Source organism: Chenopodium album, chromosome 1, assembly GCF_948465745.1.
Source record: "Chenopodium album chromosome 1, dcCheAlbu1.1, whole genome shotgun sequence".
Taxonomy (NCBI): Eukaryota; Viridiplantae; Streptophyta; class Magnoliopsida; order Caryophyllales; family Amaranthaceae; genus Chenopodium; species Chenopodium album.
In genome coordinates, this window is record NC_137834.1 from 88,865,022 (window position 1) to 88,886,318 (window position 21,297).

At 38.2% G+C, this 21,297-nt stretch overlaps 1 protein-coding gene across 4 annotated transcripts; it reads right to left on the reverse strand.

The window, feature by feature from the left end:
• Positions 1-1,559: 1,559 nt before the first annotated feature.
• Positions 1,560-17,038, reverse strand: LOC145562119 (uncharacterized). 4 transcript variants are annotated; one of them, XM_081622323.1, is made up of 6 exons: positions 16,893-17,038; positions 15,453-16,104; positions 5,347-5,485; positions 5,071-5,246; positions 1,906-4,675; positions 1,560-1,787 (listed from the first exon to the last, which is right to left on the reverse strand). In XM_081622323.1, exons 3-6 carry the CDS (start codon positions 5,440-5,442, stop codon positions 1,758-1,760), a joined length of 3,072 nt encoding a protein of 1,023 aa, XP_081478449.1. In that variant the 5' UTR covers positions 5,443-5,485; positions 15,453-16,104; positions 16,893-17,038; the 3' UTR covers positions 1,560-1,757. The 4 variants fall into 4 exon arrangements, with proteins under 4 accessions (XP_081478449.1, XP_081478429.1, XP_081478442.1 ...); XM_081622303.1 differs by having other exon boundaries at positions 1,906-4,693; XM_081622316.1 differs by having other exon boundaries at positions 5,062-5,246.
• Positions 17,039-21,297: the final 4,259 nt, after the last annotated feature.

Here is a 21,297-nt window from a genome sequence, read left to right on the forward strand (position 1 = left end):
GTCTTGACCTCAAGAAACCCAAAAACCTTGATATTAACCTTTGCGTCACTTGATAAATGCCTAAATCAAATTCAGCTTTACATACATGCATTGACTTGAACAATATGTAGTAAATCCAAACCAAACCAAATATATATATTGCAAACCTTTATTATATAAGAACAACTAACAACCTTTTATTTTCACCCTTACCAACGCATGTACCTTGTGAGTTTTTTATTATTATTATTATTATTATTATTATTATTATTATTATTATTATTATTATGATGTTACAAACTAAACAAGATTAATCATATACTTATGACTTATCACTTAAAGAAAGATTAACAGAAATACATTTGTAGTTTTGTACAAGTACATCATTATAAGTAATAAATAAATGAGGGAGAAACTATATGTGTATAACTTCCACATGCTAATGTAAGGCAACAAGTATTTTATATTTCCAATTCCAAAAAAACCCAAGGTCATGTATATGCAAGTGTAAACTTACTTTGATTAAGAGGAATAATTTACAAGTAGCATATACTTGTATAATGCTTGTAATTTATAAAGCAATTCTCTACATAAATTAAGTATAGGTAAGTGATGAATCTATGAGTAAAATCCAAGGTATTGGTTTTTTGGGGAATCGAAGGCATGTATTTGTCTCCCTTTAACTGGAAGTTTGTTTCTTCAAGATTGCACACATGACATCATCCACGATGCCCCTTTGTTATGTGATAGAATTCTAAACAAAAAATATTGTTTGCAAGTCGTTGAACCCTAAGCTTACTCAACATCTAATTCAACATTTTTGGAGTTGCAAGAGAGCAATCATTATTATCGTCCCCATGCCTTTTAACTTGGCCATTTCCACGAGTTCGATTCTGATAGCGTATCCCCTTATACATAGGGCTAAATATTTCACACGGAGAAACCAAAAGTTTACATTGATGTCCTGCTTGGAGACCGACGTAACCAAAAGTTTAAGTTGATTGGATTTATATTCAATCAGATTTGCTTACAAACTCATGAAAGAGATCATTTTTTATCATTTCTTAATTTGATTGAATTAGTAAGGTACTTGAACCATACTTAAATTTGCTTCTTGTTAATTTCCACTGTCTTTAAGTCAAAATTGTGACTACGTAATTTTTTTGAACCAAACAATTATTCTACCATAAAAGCAGTAAGTTGACAATACAAGTTATACAACTCAAACAGATTAGAATGTGTTCAACCATGCAAGTTCACTAAGCCATTTATGGTGGTAGAAACACAACCTTTCGGATTTCAGACCAAGTAATATTCTACCTGAACGCAAAACTGCAGAAGTGACCACCTGTCAGGCATAGAAGATGATTAGATGGGTGTGCTATAACTTCATTTAGTTACACTCCTATGTAATGAATTACAGCCTGCAGGACGAAACAAAACACAGCTATATTGTTACAAAGCTATACCACTTGCATTTGATCACGAGTCCAAAGTCGAAAACTGCCCAGCATTCTGTGCTAGCAAAATATTCTTGAGTGGCATATCGCCAAAAACAATAAATGACTACCTCAAAGAAATGCCAAACTAACAAAATCAAATTCATAGATTTATCCCATACATTACAAGCTAGCTAATTTATCTAAAGAGCAAAAATACATGCAGAAAAAGGATTACCTCTAATGCATAAAATGAATGTACAAGAATTTTAAAAGACCCAGCTACCACTAATATGGTACAGGAAAATCATATTCAATACAGCAATCCTTTAGTCAGATTTAGCTCTTTTGATGTTTCCCAACGTATGCCTGCAAGAACACAAATTAGGTTCAGTTGAGTTTCGCTAGCTTTTGCTTCTATGAAAGAGATTCTGCAATATCTATGATAGCAGGATCTAAAGGTGAAAATTTGAAAACAGAAACTCACCTGTACAAGTTTGTCAATTTTTTGCTTTGAGCACGACAGATACATGTCTATTTTCTCTTTCGTTTGAGGAATTTGAGGCCCTAGTGTCTCTGTAACTTTGTCAACCACTTTCTTCACTATTGTCTTGTAGGCATCTTTGCTTACATGACCATCCTTCCATGAAGGCTTTAAAAGCTCCTTCACAAACTCTGCTAATGCAAATTTGAATTGACGGAGTCCCTTTGTATCTTTCAACTTTTTATCGTCATCAGCTCCATCATCTGCACCCATATCCTGAGAAGGCCCGTTTTCCGGTGCCTTAATTATTCCTTCATCTGTTGTTTTGCCATATTTCTCATCCTTGGATGCTGCAAGAGGCTCTTGCTGAGTCACGTCATCCTTGTTATGTATTTCATTCTTTGAGATGTTCTGCTCAACACTCAACAAATGATTACCCAAGTTTGGCATCTTTGGCTCAACGCTATTACATAAAGGATCATATGGCTTTAGTGCTTCAGGAGCTTGATTTAGCTGGATTATAGCAGCAGAAACTGGAGGAATAGGTTCTGCTATGTCAGGTGGATTAGACAAACTACAGGGAGTAACAGCAGTCGAAAATTGTGAAAGCTGCTGCCTGCTTTCAAGTAGTTGGGTCAGAGAAGCGGTGAGATGGGAGAGTTGTGCCAGTTGCTCATTGCTAACAGAGCTTTGAGCAGTAGCAGATTCTGGAGCAGCTTCAGATGAAGCTAAACTGACCGCATGAGACCCATCAACCTTTTTATCCAAAAAGGCCGATGGATTATGCGAAAGTTGCCTTTGCATTGCCTCTCCTTGAGAAAGATGTGAAGATGGTGACAACTGACCCTGTCCAGCATTCTGTGATGAGAGTGATAGCTGATTTTGTCCAGGGGAAGGAAGTCCAGGAAATGGCAGCTGAATTTGTCCGGGAGGAGGAGGTCCAGGGAGCGGCAGTTGATTTTGTCCAGGGGGAGGAGGTCCAGGGAGCGGCAGCTGATTTTGTCCAGGGGGAGGAGGTCCAGGAAGCGGCAGCTGATTTTGTACAGGGGGAGGTCCAGGGAGTGGCAGCTGATTTTGTCCTGGGGGCGGATGTGAAGAGAGTGACGGCTGATTTTGTCCAGGAGGATGCGAAAAGAGTGAGAACTGACTTTGTCCAAGAGGAGATTGTGGAGGGATTGACAGCTGAATTTTTCCAGGAGGATGCGAAGGAATTGATGGCTGACTTTGTCCAGGAAGAGAATGAGAAGGGAGAGACAGCTGAGTTTGCCCAAGTGGGGGATTTATGTTTGTATTAGTGCGAACATTGACACTCTGATCAGGCTGAAAATTACCTTGCCCTTGTGGGAGATTCAATGGTTGATTCTGAACAATACATGAGCCATCATGATCTCGAACATCTCTCCTTTCCCCAGAATTCAACATAGGTTTATTATCCTTATAATCTGGATTCTGGTCAGCAAAAGGATCATGAAATACTTTCTGTTCCTGGAATCCAGCTTGGTAATGCTTCTCATATGAAGCTTCTCCAGCCACATCTTGCTGAACAGCTGAAAAAGAAATGTTAGGTGCAGTTTGTGAAGATGAAGAGTTCATGCCCTGCTGTTTAATATCCCGAGGGGAAATCTCCATATCACCAGAAAAATTTTCCGTCAAGCCAGGGACGTTATTTTCTATCTTCCACTGAAGTGCCTGCTTTTTGTCCTGGATCTGAGATTTGCCTAAATTAGTCGATGTTTCTCGTGTTTGTTTTATGTCTAGCATGTCATGGCTCCAACAATCATCCCCAGGTCTTGATCCAGCCATGTCTTTGGCCACTTCTGTGATCTCATTTTTATCATCTTCCCAACCATGGGCTGCAGGATTATTAGGTACTGTAGTAACATCACACCAACTTGGACCATCCCAACCTCGGTCACCCTCATATTTATGGTCTGGACCCCTCCCATCACCTTTATATCTTGCTGTAGTCATTTCTTTCCTTTCATTCTTGTCCTCTCCCCAACCTTGCACTGCTGGAACAGTTGAGACAGCAGTCGCATCACTCCATCTTGGACCTTCCCAAACCTGGCCACCCTCACTTTTATGGTCTGGGCCGCGCCTATCACCTCGGGACCTCCTATCTGGACTATATATTTCCTGAACCTGATGAGAAAATTTGCAACGAGTTCCATTACGACAATTTCCAGCAGCAAAAAACTTGCATGGAGTTTCACCTCTTTTAGGAGGCTCAAATTCATGATTTCGGTCAGGATAAGTATCCCTCCGTCTGTGGTCAAGATCACGATAGGTATCCCTACTTCTATGATCATGATCAGGATAGATATCTCTACTTCGAAGGTCATGATCCCGGTTCCTGTAGACATCTTCAACTCCTTTATCAAACACATCACCAGCAGAATCATCATGCACATACCTGCACGAATCACCTCTTCTACACCTACCCTTCAAAAATTCGTTACAGATATGAGCAGATTTTTCAGTCCTTGTAGCACAGTCTTTGGTGTCATCAGGAGAATATCTTGAACCTCCAGTCTTTCGACGTCTACTTTCCCAATCTTCTGGTGAGCTGCATTCCAGTCGCCTATTATCATACATTTCATCCTGGTGAAGAAAATGACAGCTACTCCCTCTCCTGCATCTTCCAGAAGAAAAATCTCTACATATTTGTGCTGGAACTCCAGATCTGCTTCTACTCCTATCATTCACTGCTGGCTCCCGTCTAAAATTATGAGCTGGACTCTGGCTCCGGCTCCTGCTCCTGCTCTTACTAATCCTAGACATCAAACCAAATCTTAGGAGATTAGGAAAAACCAATAAAAATAAATAAATAAAATAAAATATAAAAAAAAAAAAAAAACCTTTAAGCATCTAGCACAATAAGCTGATAACAGAAGGGAGACATGAATCAAATGGTAAAGGGTAAACTACAAGTTTAAAGTGAATGATTGTCTACCCCTTGTTTCAACATATTAACCACTTTGAAAAACCTAGTCTACAATATTTCATGTAGGATATAACAATAATAAGATGAAAAAAAAAAAAAAGAAAAAAAAGAAAAAAGAGTGCCTGTTAGATCTATGGAAGAGAATAGGGATATCAATCAAAATTCTAATTACAAAATCCAAAGAAACATAAAAAGAACAGGACATGGCATCTTACAAGTCGTACCGGTGTGATCGACCCCAACCATTCCTGGGGGACCGACTTGAATGCCGAGGTCTCCATTCATCTAGTCCTGGAGAGATTCTTGTGCAATTACCTTCTCTATCCCAAGTCATTGCGCTTTCTTTGCTGCGACTATCGTGTCTACGTGAACCTCTATCAGGTGAAAGGGGCTCTCTAGGCTGTCAATTGAAATTATCATCTACAAAGTCAGCTTAATATACCAAAAATTACCCCTAAGCAAGACCATTAACCTATTCCATCATGATAAAAACTACCTACCCTCCGTGTCTGAGCCCTATCATAAAAGTTTTCAGGTAGTGCTTCAGCATCTTTATGGTCCCATTTTGAATGGCGTCTCTTGCTACTTCCACTCATTTCTCCAGATAAAATAGCAGGATTGATTACTCAAATGTGAGCTCTGCAAGAAGCATTGAAAGAATAAAAGGTTAGTTATATAATTAAGATATTACAAACATAAATATGCTCTTTTTTTCCTTTTTTCTTTTTTTTAAGTAGAAATAAAAACTGCTTTTATAAATTTATAGTAAAAAAAAAAATCTGTCAAGACAAGAAATATTAAGCAGAAGTATTCATTCCTTCTCAATCCATAAACGGAAGCAAGCAAATATGGTTTTCAAATGATGTATACTACCACCTAAAATCAATATCAATATAAATGTAACAAATTTCAAACTCATAAAACTTTGCAAGCAAGTCAAAGTTCGGTCACTATTCATTAGCCCCAGAGTCACTTCCAGAGTTCGAGTTTAAACACTAATTCCTCTGTCCAGTTAAGAGACAGGTTGGCTATACACACAAGTGTGAAACATCCAAAAGCAATTAGCTTACACTATAAGCATATTTGACAAAGCAATCAGCATATCTTCCAACTGGCCAAACTAGTACTCATTTCTGAGTCCCATCTCTTCATATTATAGCGTATAAAGACAGCAAAAAAAATGAAGAAAAAGTAAGTAAACAGATCTGCAAGTGGGGTTCAAAAGGTTATTGTTCCTCCGCGTGCTTGTACAATATTTTCTCAAAACTATTTAGTTTATCAATCTCCTCAATTTACCTTCAATTGGAAGTTTGAAACCCTGCATATCAACAAAACTAATTTTGGAAAGAGGTTGTACTGAATTACTGATAATAGGCTAGAATGTTGGGAGAAAAAACAGAGCAATTTCAGCTGCTATATATGATGCAGGCAGAAGGGATACCGAAGGCAAAAAGCACCATTTCCAATTAAATTCCAGTAAAGAGACACCTGCCTTTCTGTAAGTTAGAAGTTAAACAAAGAGGGCAAGCTGTCCTCGATAAAAGAGCAGCTAATGACCCTCTCCCCGGTCTCCCTTACCCAGAAATAATAATTGAAACTGTGTCTCCAAAAAGAAAGCCCTAGTGTTAGAATCTGGCTCCTTTTTATGTATTAGATTCCCTTTAGATGCTTTCTTAGAGTTTAGTTTATGTTTTCTAAGCTTGAGGTCCCATTATTGTGTTACTGTAATTCACTGTTCGCTAGGGATTCTCCTTGTAATCAAATTAAAACTCTTTAGAGGGTGAATGATTAATGAAATCTTCACTCTTATTAAGGATAGAAAGAAGGGGCAGACTGATGGAGGAAAAAAAGAACTACTATGTCTAGCCGCTTGAAAAAAGAAAGTCTCACTCCAAGAATTATCTATCAGCTTTGAACCTTTAATCAAGCCTTCTACCAAGTGTTGCCTTGCTTTTATGCTTGTTTGTTGATAGACCTTTATAGATATAGTGTCTTACTTGCATAATAGCTCCCCTCCAACCAACTTGATACACTAAGAACTCGTGGTTCAGACCCGCTTGTGCCCGCCTTGAAGTATCGGCCGTCACACGCCCCAACCACCCGCACTCTGTCGCCCAAATAGACGTGAGTGCTCCCTTGATTTAATTGCCCGCTTGTGTTGTTTTGTGCTCACAAGCTCCTTTTCCGCTCAAGGCTAGCGTTCTTGCTAGCGCTCTTACTGTCAAAAGGCTAGAGCGCGCCACACATTTCGGGGTCCAAACTCCCGGACCATGACACCTAGGATAGAATAAATTATAAAATTGAGTAATTACACCTTAATTTTGAATAAGCATCTTCTCATCAAGCATTGATCAGTCATAAGAGTCCATGAGGTGAATAATTAATATCTCGTATATTAATATCCATGGTTAGAAAATCCAAATCCGATTCAATACCATGTTGTCATAATGTCATGGGAATAAATGATGTGTTGATTGGGTTCTCACAACACAAATTTGAATTCAATGTCTTTTAGGATTTTAAAATAGGTATACACTATTAGAGTAATTAGAATAGATTATAAGGGGCTTAAAGCCATTAGTGGGAAGACATGGGGAATCCTTCATTTGAGTTAAACAAAGAATTTGATGTTCATATGAGATTATGGATTATTGAACACCCCATACTAAATTGAATGATTTTGGTTTTGTTAATTAAAATCCTTTAAAATTCGGCCAACCTGAAATGATACAAATACATATTTGCACCACCTTTATTTTTTAATTTTTTAAATTTTTTTATGTTCTACTCAATTACTATAAATACGCAATTTAAAAGAGTATCGAACAATGTGCTTGGATGTAAGATAAAGAAGGTAAAATGATGTAAAAATGTGGATTTGTGCAAGTAAATAATGCAAGTGAGGGTAGAAAGGAGTAATAATTGTCGTGTTGAAAGCCATGAAAGGGAAAGACAGTAGAAGGGATAAATCAAAAATAGAATGAAGTAAAGTAAGTGGAAAAAAAAAATTAAAATGAAAAGTGAACTAAACAAAAAAGAATGGAGGGTGTACATTGGTGCATGATTTTGCATTTTCCAAAGATGGCATGCCATTAAAGCTTATTTATGTCATTTCAAAATTTATCTATTCTATTCACATTATAAATATTTTATTAGTAAAAATGAGTTTTCTTCATTTAAACACGATGTTGATCATTAGTTTCATACAACAAACATAACAATATATCATTAAAAATAGTTTTAATCATTAAACATTAGTTTCAGTCCATGAAAACTAGTTTTGATTGTAAAATTAGTTTTTATTAAAGTTTAATTAATATTATTATTAATTGTCAAAATGGGCTTAATTGCATTAGCGTTAATAGGAGAGCATCACTCCTATATTGTATAAGATAAAATAATAATTACCCAACATACACACTAATGTGCAATTTACAAGGCTACTAATTTTTTAAAAAAGAGGTTCTTTCTACAAAAAACATAACAATGTTTGAACTTTGAAGCATAACCAAATAATCCCTATTTCCTCATATTTGCCACCAATAATAGTGATTTGTTCATATAAAAGCTACCTTGCCCCGTTTCTTTTCATTCTTTTCAACTTCTTCGAATAAGAGAGGCACCACAATCTCTAATATGACGTCTTTAGACCTCCGCCACGGGCAAATGAACGGACAATCACATACAAGCACCACCAATAGCCAAGTCTTGCTTCTTGCTAGTGATAGTGTACAATGATTTTGAATAACATTTGGTTATTGGAAAGTTTTGACATCCTCTTATGCACACAAGGCCATATACAACAAGTAGACTTAAAATATTGTACGCTTCTCCAGTACCCACTTTATTAGAAGTGCTCACAAGTAGACTTAAAATTCTATACCCTCTTTATTAAAAGTGCTACTCACAGAATAATTCACTTCAACTTTTCAAGCTAAAGCTTTATCAATAGGTGCCATTGTTTTCTTAGCCTCTTCGTGAAACGGTTTCCATAACAATGGATGGCCATTTTACAACCCAATAAACTCAAGCCAAGCATGGTTGAAGAGGAAATTATTCACCAAGAATGTTCATAAAAAATGGCATATTCAACTTCATTCCCATGTACCTTCTTCCCCGTTGTTGCTTCATAACAAAACCATATCATTACAGTTTGTCAAACAACTTTTCTTCTTAATCTTGATATACGGCCATTTACAATAAATTAAAACACCTTTTTATTGAAACCGATCACCTTATGTATCCATGTTTGGGCCTCCACTTTAGCTTCGAAACATTAGTACAGTATAATGTTGCTCGTATGACGTGTGAAGGTTTACAAGCTTGTAGAAAGATCATTACTCCTAAGTTCCAAAAATGAACTAATCGAACGTCACACAATATCGATTCGAATTTGGCGCCTCTCTCGGTTCGATTGTCATTTCTTGTAAATAAGGACATAATTCTTTGAAAATAGGATGCTATGAGATGGAAATGTTAGCCAACCCAACCATAACACTCAACTTTTTTTGTGTTTATTTCAATATAGGATAGGGGCTCCAATCACGCCACTTAGTTATTCCTCCATTACAGCAAACTTATCATCAATATTAGACATAATAAGGTAGGAAATTTCGATTTTTAAAAAAAGGTAGGATATTGAGTTCCAACCTTTCATAATACACCATCACTTTACTTTAAGCTACAGTCCATGTAACACAAATTAAGGCTTTACCCTTAACTGACAACCATCAATTCTTTTGTAAGGAGATTGATAGTTCACTTCAAACTCAATTCAACTCCCACATCAATCTCTCAATTCTCCTAGCATAATCGTTAAATAGTCCAAATATTATCCACTCCATTTTAAATTTCTTTGTCAACTCAACCATCCGAAATGGGGAATATCATCATCCGGGAGCAGTGGAGATCTAAAAACCTTTTGATATAAAGAACTAGGAAGAAACCACCAAGTGACCAAGGTGTAAAGAATTATTGCTACATTAATCTCCTCCAAAACTTAAGTCTTTGACAAAGACTAAAAATGATCCAACAACCCATCCACCATAAGCAACAAATACTAATGCATGGATATACCCCAAATCGACATCTCTTATACCAAAATTAGTAAAATCTCCCAAGATATAGTAGGCCCCATTCTTGTTCTTGAGCTTATGAGCACTGGAGAGCAGATTTTAGCAGAGCGGGTGTTAGGAAAGCAGCTTATTTTTACTCATCAAAGCAGACGACTACAACATCTCAAAGGAGCAGGACCTTATATGTAAACTCCCTTTTATTGAAGCTCCTCTCGTGTGCTTTGTGTTCGATTTGCATACTCGCGTAAGATATTCATTTACACTTGAACTTTGCCAAACTCACTGCCTAGATAAAGGGGGGTTACGATAGGTCGGTGACCACATCACTTGACATGAGCCCAATGATTAAGAGTAGTACTAGGATGGGCGACCTCATGTGAAGTACTCATGTTGGTTCATGCAGCCCACCCCACTTATGGGATATTCATTTAAACCCGCTTTATCAAGTATAACCTTTAGCCTTACCTTTACAAATTGTAACACAAGTAATACTATAATGACATTAGCACATTTCTTGAATTTTCACGCCCAAAGTCTTACTACCTAATATTATAGTTAAAGTAAGACTTCGGGATTCTCAAAATCCCTTGATCCAAGCTCCCATTACCACCAAAGGACCCAATAGACATGGACTTAGCAAATAGCATTAGCTTCTTGAAATTGATGTCCTCGATGTCTAAAATAATCATAAGCACATGTTCAAAGCATCATTCACCATTCATTCGCCTTTATATTTGGTGCAAAACTCATCTTCCAACTCCTTGCTTTTAAAAGGCATAAAGATGCCTAACCGAATCATGCACATCATATATCACTTGTTCATACAAATTGTGAAAAGTATGTCCATAAAGGATTATTCCATGAACATGAACGGAAGTTGACTTGTTATCATTTGCAATGTACATCTTACATTGTCCTAAAAATATTAACATACACTTAAAGCATACACTATTGAATATCACATCAAATAGTCATGATACGCTCATGAATAAAACTTAAAAAAAAAATAAAAAAAAATTTTTAAAAAAAAGCCAATATTAACATCTTAAATGTTCTCCTAGTTTAAGTCTAAATTATGCAAATTATTAGTATAAGTAGTAATTTTGCACATGGGATTTTGGAACAATTGTACTACCTCACCTCATATTTCATTTAATTTATTAAATACATTTGACTTTGTTCAAGTATACAACAAGTAAATTTAATAATATAACAAGTTAATCAAAATATAAATAAAAAATAATAAGGAACATAAAATCTTGAAACTTAACCAATGTTAGCAATAATAAATTAAGAGTACAAAATGAATAACCATACAAATTCTCCCACATACAAAGCAATAACAAGGACCACTCAATCAATCAATCAATCAATCAAAGCCTTAATCCCAAAAGTGGGGTCGGCTAACATGAACCAAATTTGATTATTCCGTGTAGTCATCAACATAAATCTTTCTCCTCCATCCCTTACGATCCAAAACTTCATCCTCACGTAAATCCATGCACTTCATATCCTTCCTCACTTCTTCCAACCAAGTCATCTTTGGTCTCCCTCTTCCTCGTTTAATCCCTCCATGGTCCCACTCTTCCACTCTTCGCACCGGTGCACCCTCGGGTCTCCGTCTTACATGTCCAAACCAACGCAGACGATTTTCCCTTAATTTATCTACAATGCCCGCCACACCTACTTTCTTGCGAATAACCTCATTTCTGATTCTATCTCTTAAAGTGTTTCCACACATCCACCTTAACATGCGCATTTCCGTAACCTCCATCTTTTTAATATGCTCTTTCTTAGAAGCCCAACATTCTGTACCATAGAGCAACACTGGTCTTATGGCAGTCCTGTAGAATTTTCCCTTCAACTTTAAGGGAATGCTGCGGTCGCATAACACTCCCGTGGCCGCTCTCCATTTAAGCCACCCTGACTTAATCCTGTGGGTCACGTCTTGATCAATGTCACCATTCTTCTGGATGATCGACCCTAGGTACTTAAAACATTCACTCATGGTCAAATCCTTTCCATCCAAACTCACCACTTCATTGCTTGTCCCCCTCTGAGTGCCAAAACGACATACCAAATATTCAGTCTTACTCCGACTTAGCTTAAACCCTCTAGATTCCAACCTTTGCCTCCATTGCTCCAACTTGGCATTAACCCCATCCTTAGTCTCATCCACCAAAACGATATCATCTGCGAACAGCATACACCATGGAACCTCATCTTGAATTGGTCTAGTTAATTCATCTAGAACCGTTGCAAAAAGAAAAGGGCTTAATGCAGACCCTTGATGCAATCCGATTGTAATAGGGAAATCTTTTGTCAACCCTCCGCATGTCCTCACATTTGTTGACACATCCCGATACATATCCTTAACTAGGTCTACATACCTTCGTGGGATACCTTTCTTCAACATTGCCCACCAAAGTATCTCTCTTGGCACCTTGTCATATGCCTTCTCTAAATCAATAAAGACCATATGAAGATCTTTCTTCTTTACCCTATAAAACTCCATCATTTGTCTTATCAAATGGATTGCCTCCATAGTAGATCTCCCAGGCATAAAACCAAATTGGTTATCTGAAATGCTTGTGCATGCCCTCAACCTTTGTTCAATCACCCTTTCCCACAACTTCATAGTATGGCTCATAAGCTTAATTCCTCGATAGTTAGAACAATCTTGAGCGTCTCCTTTGTTTTTATAAACCGGGACCAAGGTGCTCTTCCTCCAATCTTGTGGGATCCTTGTAGCCGTCCATATCTTGTTGAAAAGGTTTGTTAACCACTCAATACCAATCTTACCCAAACACCTCCACACCTCTATCGGTACCCCATCAGGGCCAACCGCCTTCTTAGGTTTCATCTTCCTCAGTGCAATCTCCACCTCTACTCTCCTAATCCTTCGCACATACTCCATGTTGATTTCTTCATCACTCATAGAGGTATCTCCTATCACAACTCCATTACTTCCATTAAATAATTCATCGAAGTACCCCTTCCACCTGTCCTTGATGCCCTCCTCTTGCACTAGGACCATTTGGTTCTTATCTTTGACACACTTCACCATGCCAATATCCTTCCTTGCCTCTTGTCTTCTCTTTGCCATCTTATAAATGATCCTTTCTCCCTCCTTGGAATCAAGCTTTTCATAAACCTCCTGATATGCCTTTTCTTTTGCTTGGCGAACAGCTGCCTTTGCCTTACTCTTAGCCTCCTTATACGCTGCAAAGGTTTCATCACTCCTACATTTTCCTAAGGCTTGATAGCATTCCCTTTTTTGCTTAATTACTGCTTTCACCTCTTCATTCCACCACGAAGTATCTCTCTGTACCGAAGTTCTTCCCCTTACTTCCCCTAAGACCTCTTTGGCCACTCTTAGGAAACAGTTCTTCATTCGTAACCAAGTCATGTCCGGATCCACCTCTCCATCCCAATCCGCTTCTTCAATTACCTTTTCTGTAAAAACCTTAGCTTTTGCATCCCTTAGGGTCCACCATCTTATCCTTGGTTCTTCTTGTCTAACTTTTTTCTTCGCCTTCTCTTTCAGACGAATAGTCATTACCAATAGCCGGTGTTGGGTGACCACACTCTCCCCTGGGATAACCTTACAGTTTATGCAACTTTGTCTATCTATGCTCCTTGTGAGCAGGAAGTCTATTTGAGTTGCATTTGCTCCATTCCGAAAAGTTATCAAGTGTGAATCCCTCTTCTTAAACCAAGTATTAGCCAAAATTAAATCATATGATTGGGCAAAATCCATAATAGCTTCACCACCGGCGTCCCTCTGCCCATACCCAAAGCCTCCATGGACACTCTCATAGCCATCTCGGCTCGCCCCAACGTGCCCATTTAGATCCCCTCCAATATATAACTTCTCTGAGTGGTGGACACCCTGCACCACCTCGTCTAGGTCCTCCCAAAATTGTCGTTTCTCTTCTGCATCTAAACCCACTTGGGGAGCATAAGCACTGATAACATTCACAATCTCCTTGCCACATAGCAACTTCAGCCTTATCAACCTATCGTTCTTCCGATAGACCTCGATCACCTCTTTTGCCAACCTCTCATCGAGAACCACACCAACTCCGTTCCTAGCTCCACCATTCCTTGTTCTGTGGCTCGTTTCTTGCCCAACATACCATACCTTATACCCCAAAACCAAGCCTCGAGCTCCTTCTCCTGTCCATCTTGTCTCTTGGAGGCACATGATGTTCACGCGTAGTCTTTTCATTACTTCTACCAATTCTGCTGATTTTCCCGTAAGAGACCCCACATTCCAAGAACCAATCCGCAAACTAAATTCTTTTCTCCCACGCTCCCTCCTGATCCCAACTCCAAGCCCTTGATTATTTGACACCACAATTGGGCAATATGGCGCGTCGCTTCTGGGCGACGACCTAGCAACCCTTACATACTTATCACTGCACCCGGGTCTGGGAAGTGCAGCGCGTCGCTCAGTAGGGAACGCCCCAATGGCACGCCCTTGCTCATTTGACACCACACTCGGGCAATGTGGCGCGTCGCTTCTGGGCGACGACCTAGCAACCCTTGCATACTTATCACTACACCCGGGTCTAGGAAGTGCAGCGCGTCGCTGAGTAGGGAACGCCCCCACGAAAATATCTGTTTGGCTCATAGTCAATGGTTGAGCATATTTTGCAGCTTACTCAAAGTTCCAACAACTACATAATGACAGCAGTTGAAGACACTGACCGTTCTTTATTTGTTGTTACAGTAATCATCTACACTGGCCACAGCTGAAGAACAATTACAATCCTTCAATCATCTCACTTCACCAACTGTCAAATGAAGGAGGGTCTATCCAAAATCTCGGAAAATACTTAATATTCATCCCAACATCCCATGCCATGACTCTTCAGAGATTGATAGGTAGCTTGGTTGGGATTAAGCAATATATGATCAAAGTTTTAAGTGAATACCCAAGAGAGCTTGCATCTCTAAACCCAGTCTTATCTCCCGGTTGAGTCCGCAATAGCAGGAGGCACTCCCGTTGCACTGGTTAATAATGATAGTAGGCTTTGTGGCTGCTGCTGAGTGCTGTTATCCTCCACAGCATAATCTAGTTAAGTACTGCCATAATCGAACCTGAATCATTAACACCAAAGCACCCAATCCCTCTAAAAGGCCAAAATCTACCTTCTAAAATTGTTAATGGAAAAGAGTATAAATGAAAACATTGGGAAAAATACCTATTCGAAATCACATATTGAAACACACAAAAACAAAATTCCATCAATACTCTAATAAGATTAGTATAATCTAGATTTTTTTTTTTTTTAAAAAAATAACTCTTAAAAAGTAAAGTAGCATTCTACATATGAACATCCAAATAGGGGCTCATTCATGAAGGAAATTCCATAAATAGAACTTTAAAGGGAAATGTTCTCAAACAACCAAATTCCCATGGAGCAAACCTCCCTCTCCTTGCACCCTTGAAAAAATAAAGAAAATCTATAAATGTAAGCTTTTAAAACTACATAAGAATATGACATGTCATAAAAATCACTAACCCGTTAGTATAGCAATGCGAGCATTTGATCCAAATCATCAGGATGCAATTTCAAGACCAAAAAATTTGTGCAAGTGCCAGGACTCACGATGTTAACAACCAAGTATAAGGCTCAGATTGATGCTTCATAAAGCTACAAATATTCTACTACGATGGCCACCTTATTAGCGTAAGGTACATCTTTTTAAGAGCCTTTGCATCTCATCAAACATAAAAATATCCACAAGTTCCATAACTTAACAAAGAATTTCCAATGAAATAACTCAAGACTCAAGAGGTAAAAGCTTCTCCAATCTCCAGGCCCCCCACCACAGGAATAAGAATTGATTTCTTAGGATGTTCTGTCTATAGTGCTTATACCAAGAATTATGACAAATGACTTTACACTTCGGGCTCAGAAAGGTAGTGTTAAGATGTATGAGAAAATGACATTCGGGTTGAACTGTCCTCCAAAGTTTAGAGACGTAAAGCACTTCTATGCAAAAACCTCAGCATTCTCACGACCAATTTAAATGACTAGCTCAAATTCCTCAAAATTCACCAATAAAATTCCCATAAAGGATGTAATTTTAACTGTTTCAGGAACCACATTATTTTAACTGCATCAGCCACAATCGATGAATCTTTGTATAACTTCCAAGCTTCCCATGTTACTGCAGAAAATTTATCTGGTATTAGTTGTACTCTTGGAGCTCTTAGAGTGACATCAAACCAAACAACAGTAGGAACTACCTATCCTTCAACACAAAAGGCTAAACTACATTCCTATCACCCAACTATTCACAATTAATAAAACCTTAAAAGCCCCATTATGGCATTCGATACTACTATAGTACTACCGCATAATTCTAGGGTCAATTTTTCAATTACACGATACTCCACATAAACCTTAATGCCATTTAATTTTCACAACCTCTTTCCACAAATTAACAGTCCAATAGAGTCCGAAAAGCTACCGAGAAAAGTGTAACAATAAAAATAAGTTTTTAACTAAAAAAAAAAACATCTTATTCTAAACGTGGCTCTCACTCAATCACACAAGAACGGCCCCTCCCCTCGAGCCAGAACCGAAGGGCGGCCGCCCTGGGCTCGGGGAGAAAGGGTCCATTTTTAATAGTTCCATCCTACAATCAAGATGTATAAACAACAGCTTGCAACACATTAACAGCCAAATTTGACTCAACTATCAAATCAGGCTCCAATAATCACATTAGCATCTTCTCACATAAGAATATCAACACAATTTGCACATATCAGAATTCCAGCAACAAAATCAATCACTATAATCATTCATAACCTCAGTAATAATCAAAATTTCAACTTTTTAACATTACAAGAACCCTAAAATTACTATACTGAAAATCAAATCAATGATAAACCCTAGATTGCGAAATTAAAAATCGATAATTTAAAAAGTACAAAAAAGTAAAAAACATCTTACCTCGAAGCTGCTTCAATGGAGTAGAGAAAGCCAAGAATCCGGTTCAATGGAGAATTAAGAGCACGCGCTTCAATGGAGGAGAGAGATTGAGAGAGAAGGAGGTGTGCAGCGTAAAAGTGAAAAGCTCCAAAGGAAGAAAAAATGAAAACTTCGGAGGAAGATTAGTGATGTCTGCCGTCAGATCTACATTATATCAACGATCATTAATTTTTTGTATTTAATGTAATTATAGGAATTAAGGTAAATTATTGTAAATAAAGTAATGTAAGATTATACGGAGTACGAAGTTTATACGTGATTAGTCTTAAGTTGAGAATTCATGATAAAATAATTAGCCTATTTTTTCGTTGCACTTTGTTAATAAATGAAGGTTGAATAGAATATAGAGCTGTCAAAAAATGGCCCAACCCGAAATACAGACTCAAACCCGATTATTAACCGACCCATCTAAACCCGAAAAAATAGTGACCCAAACCCGACCTGAAACCAACCCTAAATTCGAGTTGACCCGAGTATGTGAGACCTAAACGCAAACATGAACTGACCTGTAGATGACCCGACCCATATGTAAGCCATAAATTATTGACCTGAACCAAACCGAAATTGACCCAAACCCGTTTTAACCCGTCAAAACCCGAATTTAACTCGACATGTTACTAACCTGACTTGAACTCAACCCGACCCGTTCCTAACGCGACCCGAATTTAACCCAACCTATTATAAACTCGACCCGAAATCAACCCGACTTGTTATTAACCTGACCCAAATTCAACCTGAATTGTTATTGACCCGACTTGAAAATGACCCGACCTAATTATAACCCGCAAATTATTGACTTGAACTGAACCCGACTCAAACCCGAGAATGACCCGACCTGATACTCACCCGCAAATTATTGACTTGAACCGAACCCGAGAATTACCCTAACTTGTTTTAACCCGTGAAAACCCGAATTAAACCCGACCTATTGTTCACCCGACCCGAATGTACCCCAACTGGGTTAATTTAACCCGACCCAAACCCGCGAAGAAGTATGACCCGACGTGACCTACTCAAGCATGACGCAACCCAAACCCGACCCGCATAGGTTATGGAATTAATCCAAATTGACCCGACCCACTCTTACCAACCCAATCCCGACCCATTTACCATAATTAACAGCTCTACCAGAAATCTCCAAAATTTCTCAAAAAGCGGGGATATTAGTCTTTAATTTTAGAATTTTTCGACTTTTTTCACCCGAAAACAAAAATTGCCCAAATGTTTATCATGATCCCTAATACCCTCCGGGAGTCCAATCGGCTAAGTAGAACCATCCAATTTGCCTTTAAACGACCAATTTGTTAGTTTACAACTTGCACCATTTCATTAACTCAAGCTTACCACGAACATTTATGACAATATATACTGATCATATATGGGTCCTAATGGCATTATATGACCCTGAGATTTATCTTCTAAAATCTCAATGCTTTTCGACACCGGGCCCCGAAACATTCGAAATTTCTCAAAAAACGTGGATATTAGCCTTCAATTCTGGAATTTTTTGACTTTTTTTCGCCCAGATATAAAAATTGATGAAATGTTTACCATGGTCTCAAATACCCTCCAGGAGTCCAATTGGGTAGATGAAACCATCCATTTTGCCTTTAAACGACCAATTTGCCCGTTTACAACTTACACCGATTTCATTAATTCAAGCCTACCAAGAACATTTATGACAACAAATAATGATCATATATGGTTCCAAACGACATTATATGACCCCGAGATGTATTCCCTTGAATTTCAAGACTTTTCGACACCGGGCCCCGAAGACTCCAAAAATTCTCAAAAAGCGTGGATATGGCATTTAATTTTTGAATTTTTTGACCTTTTTTTGCTCGGAAACAAAAATTGTCGAAATCTTTACCATGGTCTTTAACTCTTTAATACCCTCCGGGAGTTCAGTTGGGTGGGTAGAACCATCCAACTTGCCTTTAAACGACCAATTTATCGGTTTAAAACTTGCGTCGATTACATTAACTCAAATTTGGCACAAACATTTATGACAACATATAATGATTATACATGGTTCCAAACGACATTATATGACCCCAAGATGTATCCCGTAAAATCTAAAGGCTTTTCAACACCGGGCATCGAAACCCCCAAAATTTCTCAAAAAACATGGATATTAGCCTTCAATTTTGGAATTTTTTTACTTTTCTTCGCCCGGAAATAAAAATTGCCGAAATGTTTAACATGGTACCTAATACCCTCCAGGAGTTCAATTGGGTTGGTGGAACCATCCAATTTGTCTTTAAACGACCAATTTACCGGTTTACAACATGCATCGATTAAATTAACTCAAGCGTACTAAGCTACGAACATTTATAACAACATATAATGATCATATATGGTTAGAAACGACATTATGTGACCCCTAGATGTATCCCCTCAAATCTAAAAACTTTTCGACACTGGGCCTCAAAACATCCCAAATTTCTCAAAAAGCGTGGATTTCTATTTTGGAATTTTTGACTTTTTTTCGCCCGTAAATAAATTTTTCCGAAATGTTTACCAAGGTCCCTAATACCCTCCGGGAGTCCAATTGGGTGGGTGGAACCAACCAATTTGAATTTAAACGGCCAATTTACCGGTTTACAACTTGCACCGGTTTCATTAACTCAAGTCTACCACAAACAATTATGACAACATATAATGATCATTTATGGTTCCAAACGACATTAAATGACCCCAAGATGTATCCCCAAAATTCTCATTTCATTTCGACACCAGCGCCGAAACCTTCGAAATTTCTCAAAAAGCATGGATATTAGCCTTCAATTTTGATTTTTTTTTATTTTTTGTCGCCCGAAAATAAAAATTGCCGAAATGTTTACCATGGTCCCTAATACCCTCTAGGAGACCAATTGGGTGGGTGGAACCATCCTATTTGTCTATAAACGACCAATTTACCGATTTACAACTTGCACCAATTTAATTAACTCAAGCTTACACTAGGCGAAAATATGAATTGGCCACCGGTTCAAAACCCCCCAAGGCCACCGGTTTTGAACCGGTGGTCATTTGGGGGGTGGCAATAAACCGAGGCAAGGCCACCGGTTCAAAACCGGTGGCAAAAAGGCTTAAGGCCACCGGTTAACCGGTGGCAATAACACTTCCCGCATTTTATTTTTTTTTGGTATTAGTAAGTTTTGCCACCGGTTTTTCGGTGGAACCGGTGGCAATAATGCCAAAAAAAAACAAAAAAAAAATCATTTTTTTCACTTAAAAATCAAGAGACACTTACATATAATCATAATATACATTTTTTTTTTCCCCTAGAAATTGAGAAATAATGATTATATTACATGCAATTATCTGGAATGATAATTCAATTAAAAGGAAATGGGATGATGTTTTATTTTTATTAGCTAAATCATACTTTAAAAACATAATACAAATAAATTATACATTTCATATGTTCCTAGCTTCGTAACCTTATTTATCAAAATTACGATCTTAACAACTCAGAAAGAATTCGCATAATGATGTTATTGCAATAGATCTGCAAAAAAACACAAAAAATTAAAACACAATTAAAAATCAAAATAAATAAAAAAAATCTGCAAAAAAAATAAAAATCAGAAATGATAAACAAAAACTTTAGATATGAAATTTTTTTTTAAAAAAAACCACCAAAACCCACAATCCACGACCCACAACCAACGACCCACCACCCAACAACCCACAACCCACCACCCAGAACCCTCGACCCACCACCCAGAACCAACGACCCACCACCCAGATTCAACGACCCACCACCTAGAACCCTCGACCCACCACCCAGATTCAACGACCCACCACCCACGACCCACCCCACCACCTACCTAAATCCACCCCACCACCCACCTAAAACCACCGCCTTCGCAAATAACAACCCAAAATTAACAAAAACAGAAAAAATCGACCAATCACCCACCACCCAAAAACAGAAAAAATAAAAAAAAAAATTGAAAAAAACACACAAATCTTCATTCGACGACTCTCCATACTTTGAATTAGGTTTACGAGGCCAAATTCTACCATAAAAACTCTAGATCTAGTTTTGATGGTCGAATTTGACCTGAAAACATATGGTTTCATCACGAGGAGAGAGAAAGTGCGACGATGTTGGTGGCTGCGGTGGTTAGTGGCGACGGTGTGGGAAACTGAAAACCGTTTAAAACTTGTTGTTGATGTCGGTCTTAGTGGTTGCGGTGGTCAGTGGCGGTGGTGGTAGTGGCCTTTGAGGGAGATTTAGAGAGGGAGATTCAGAGAGGGAGGACGACTAGAGCGATTCAGAGAGGGAGAGCAGGATAGAGAGAGAGAGAGAACAGAGAGGGAGAGAAGGAGAGAGAGGGGGAGTAAGAACGAAGGA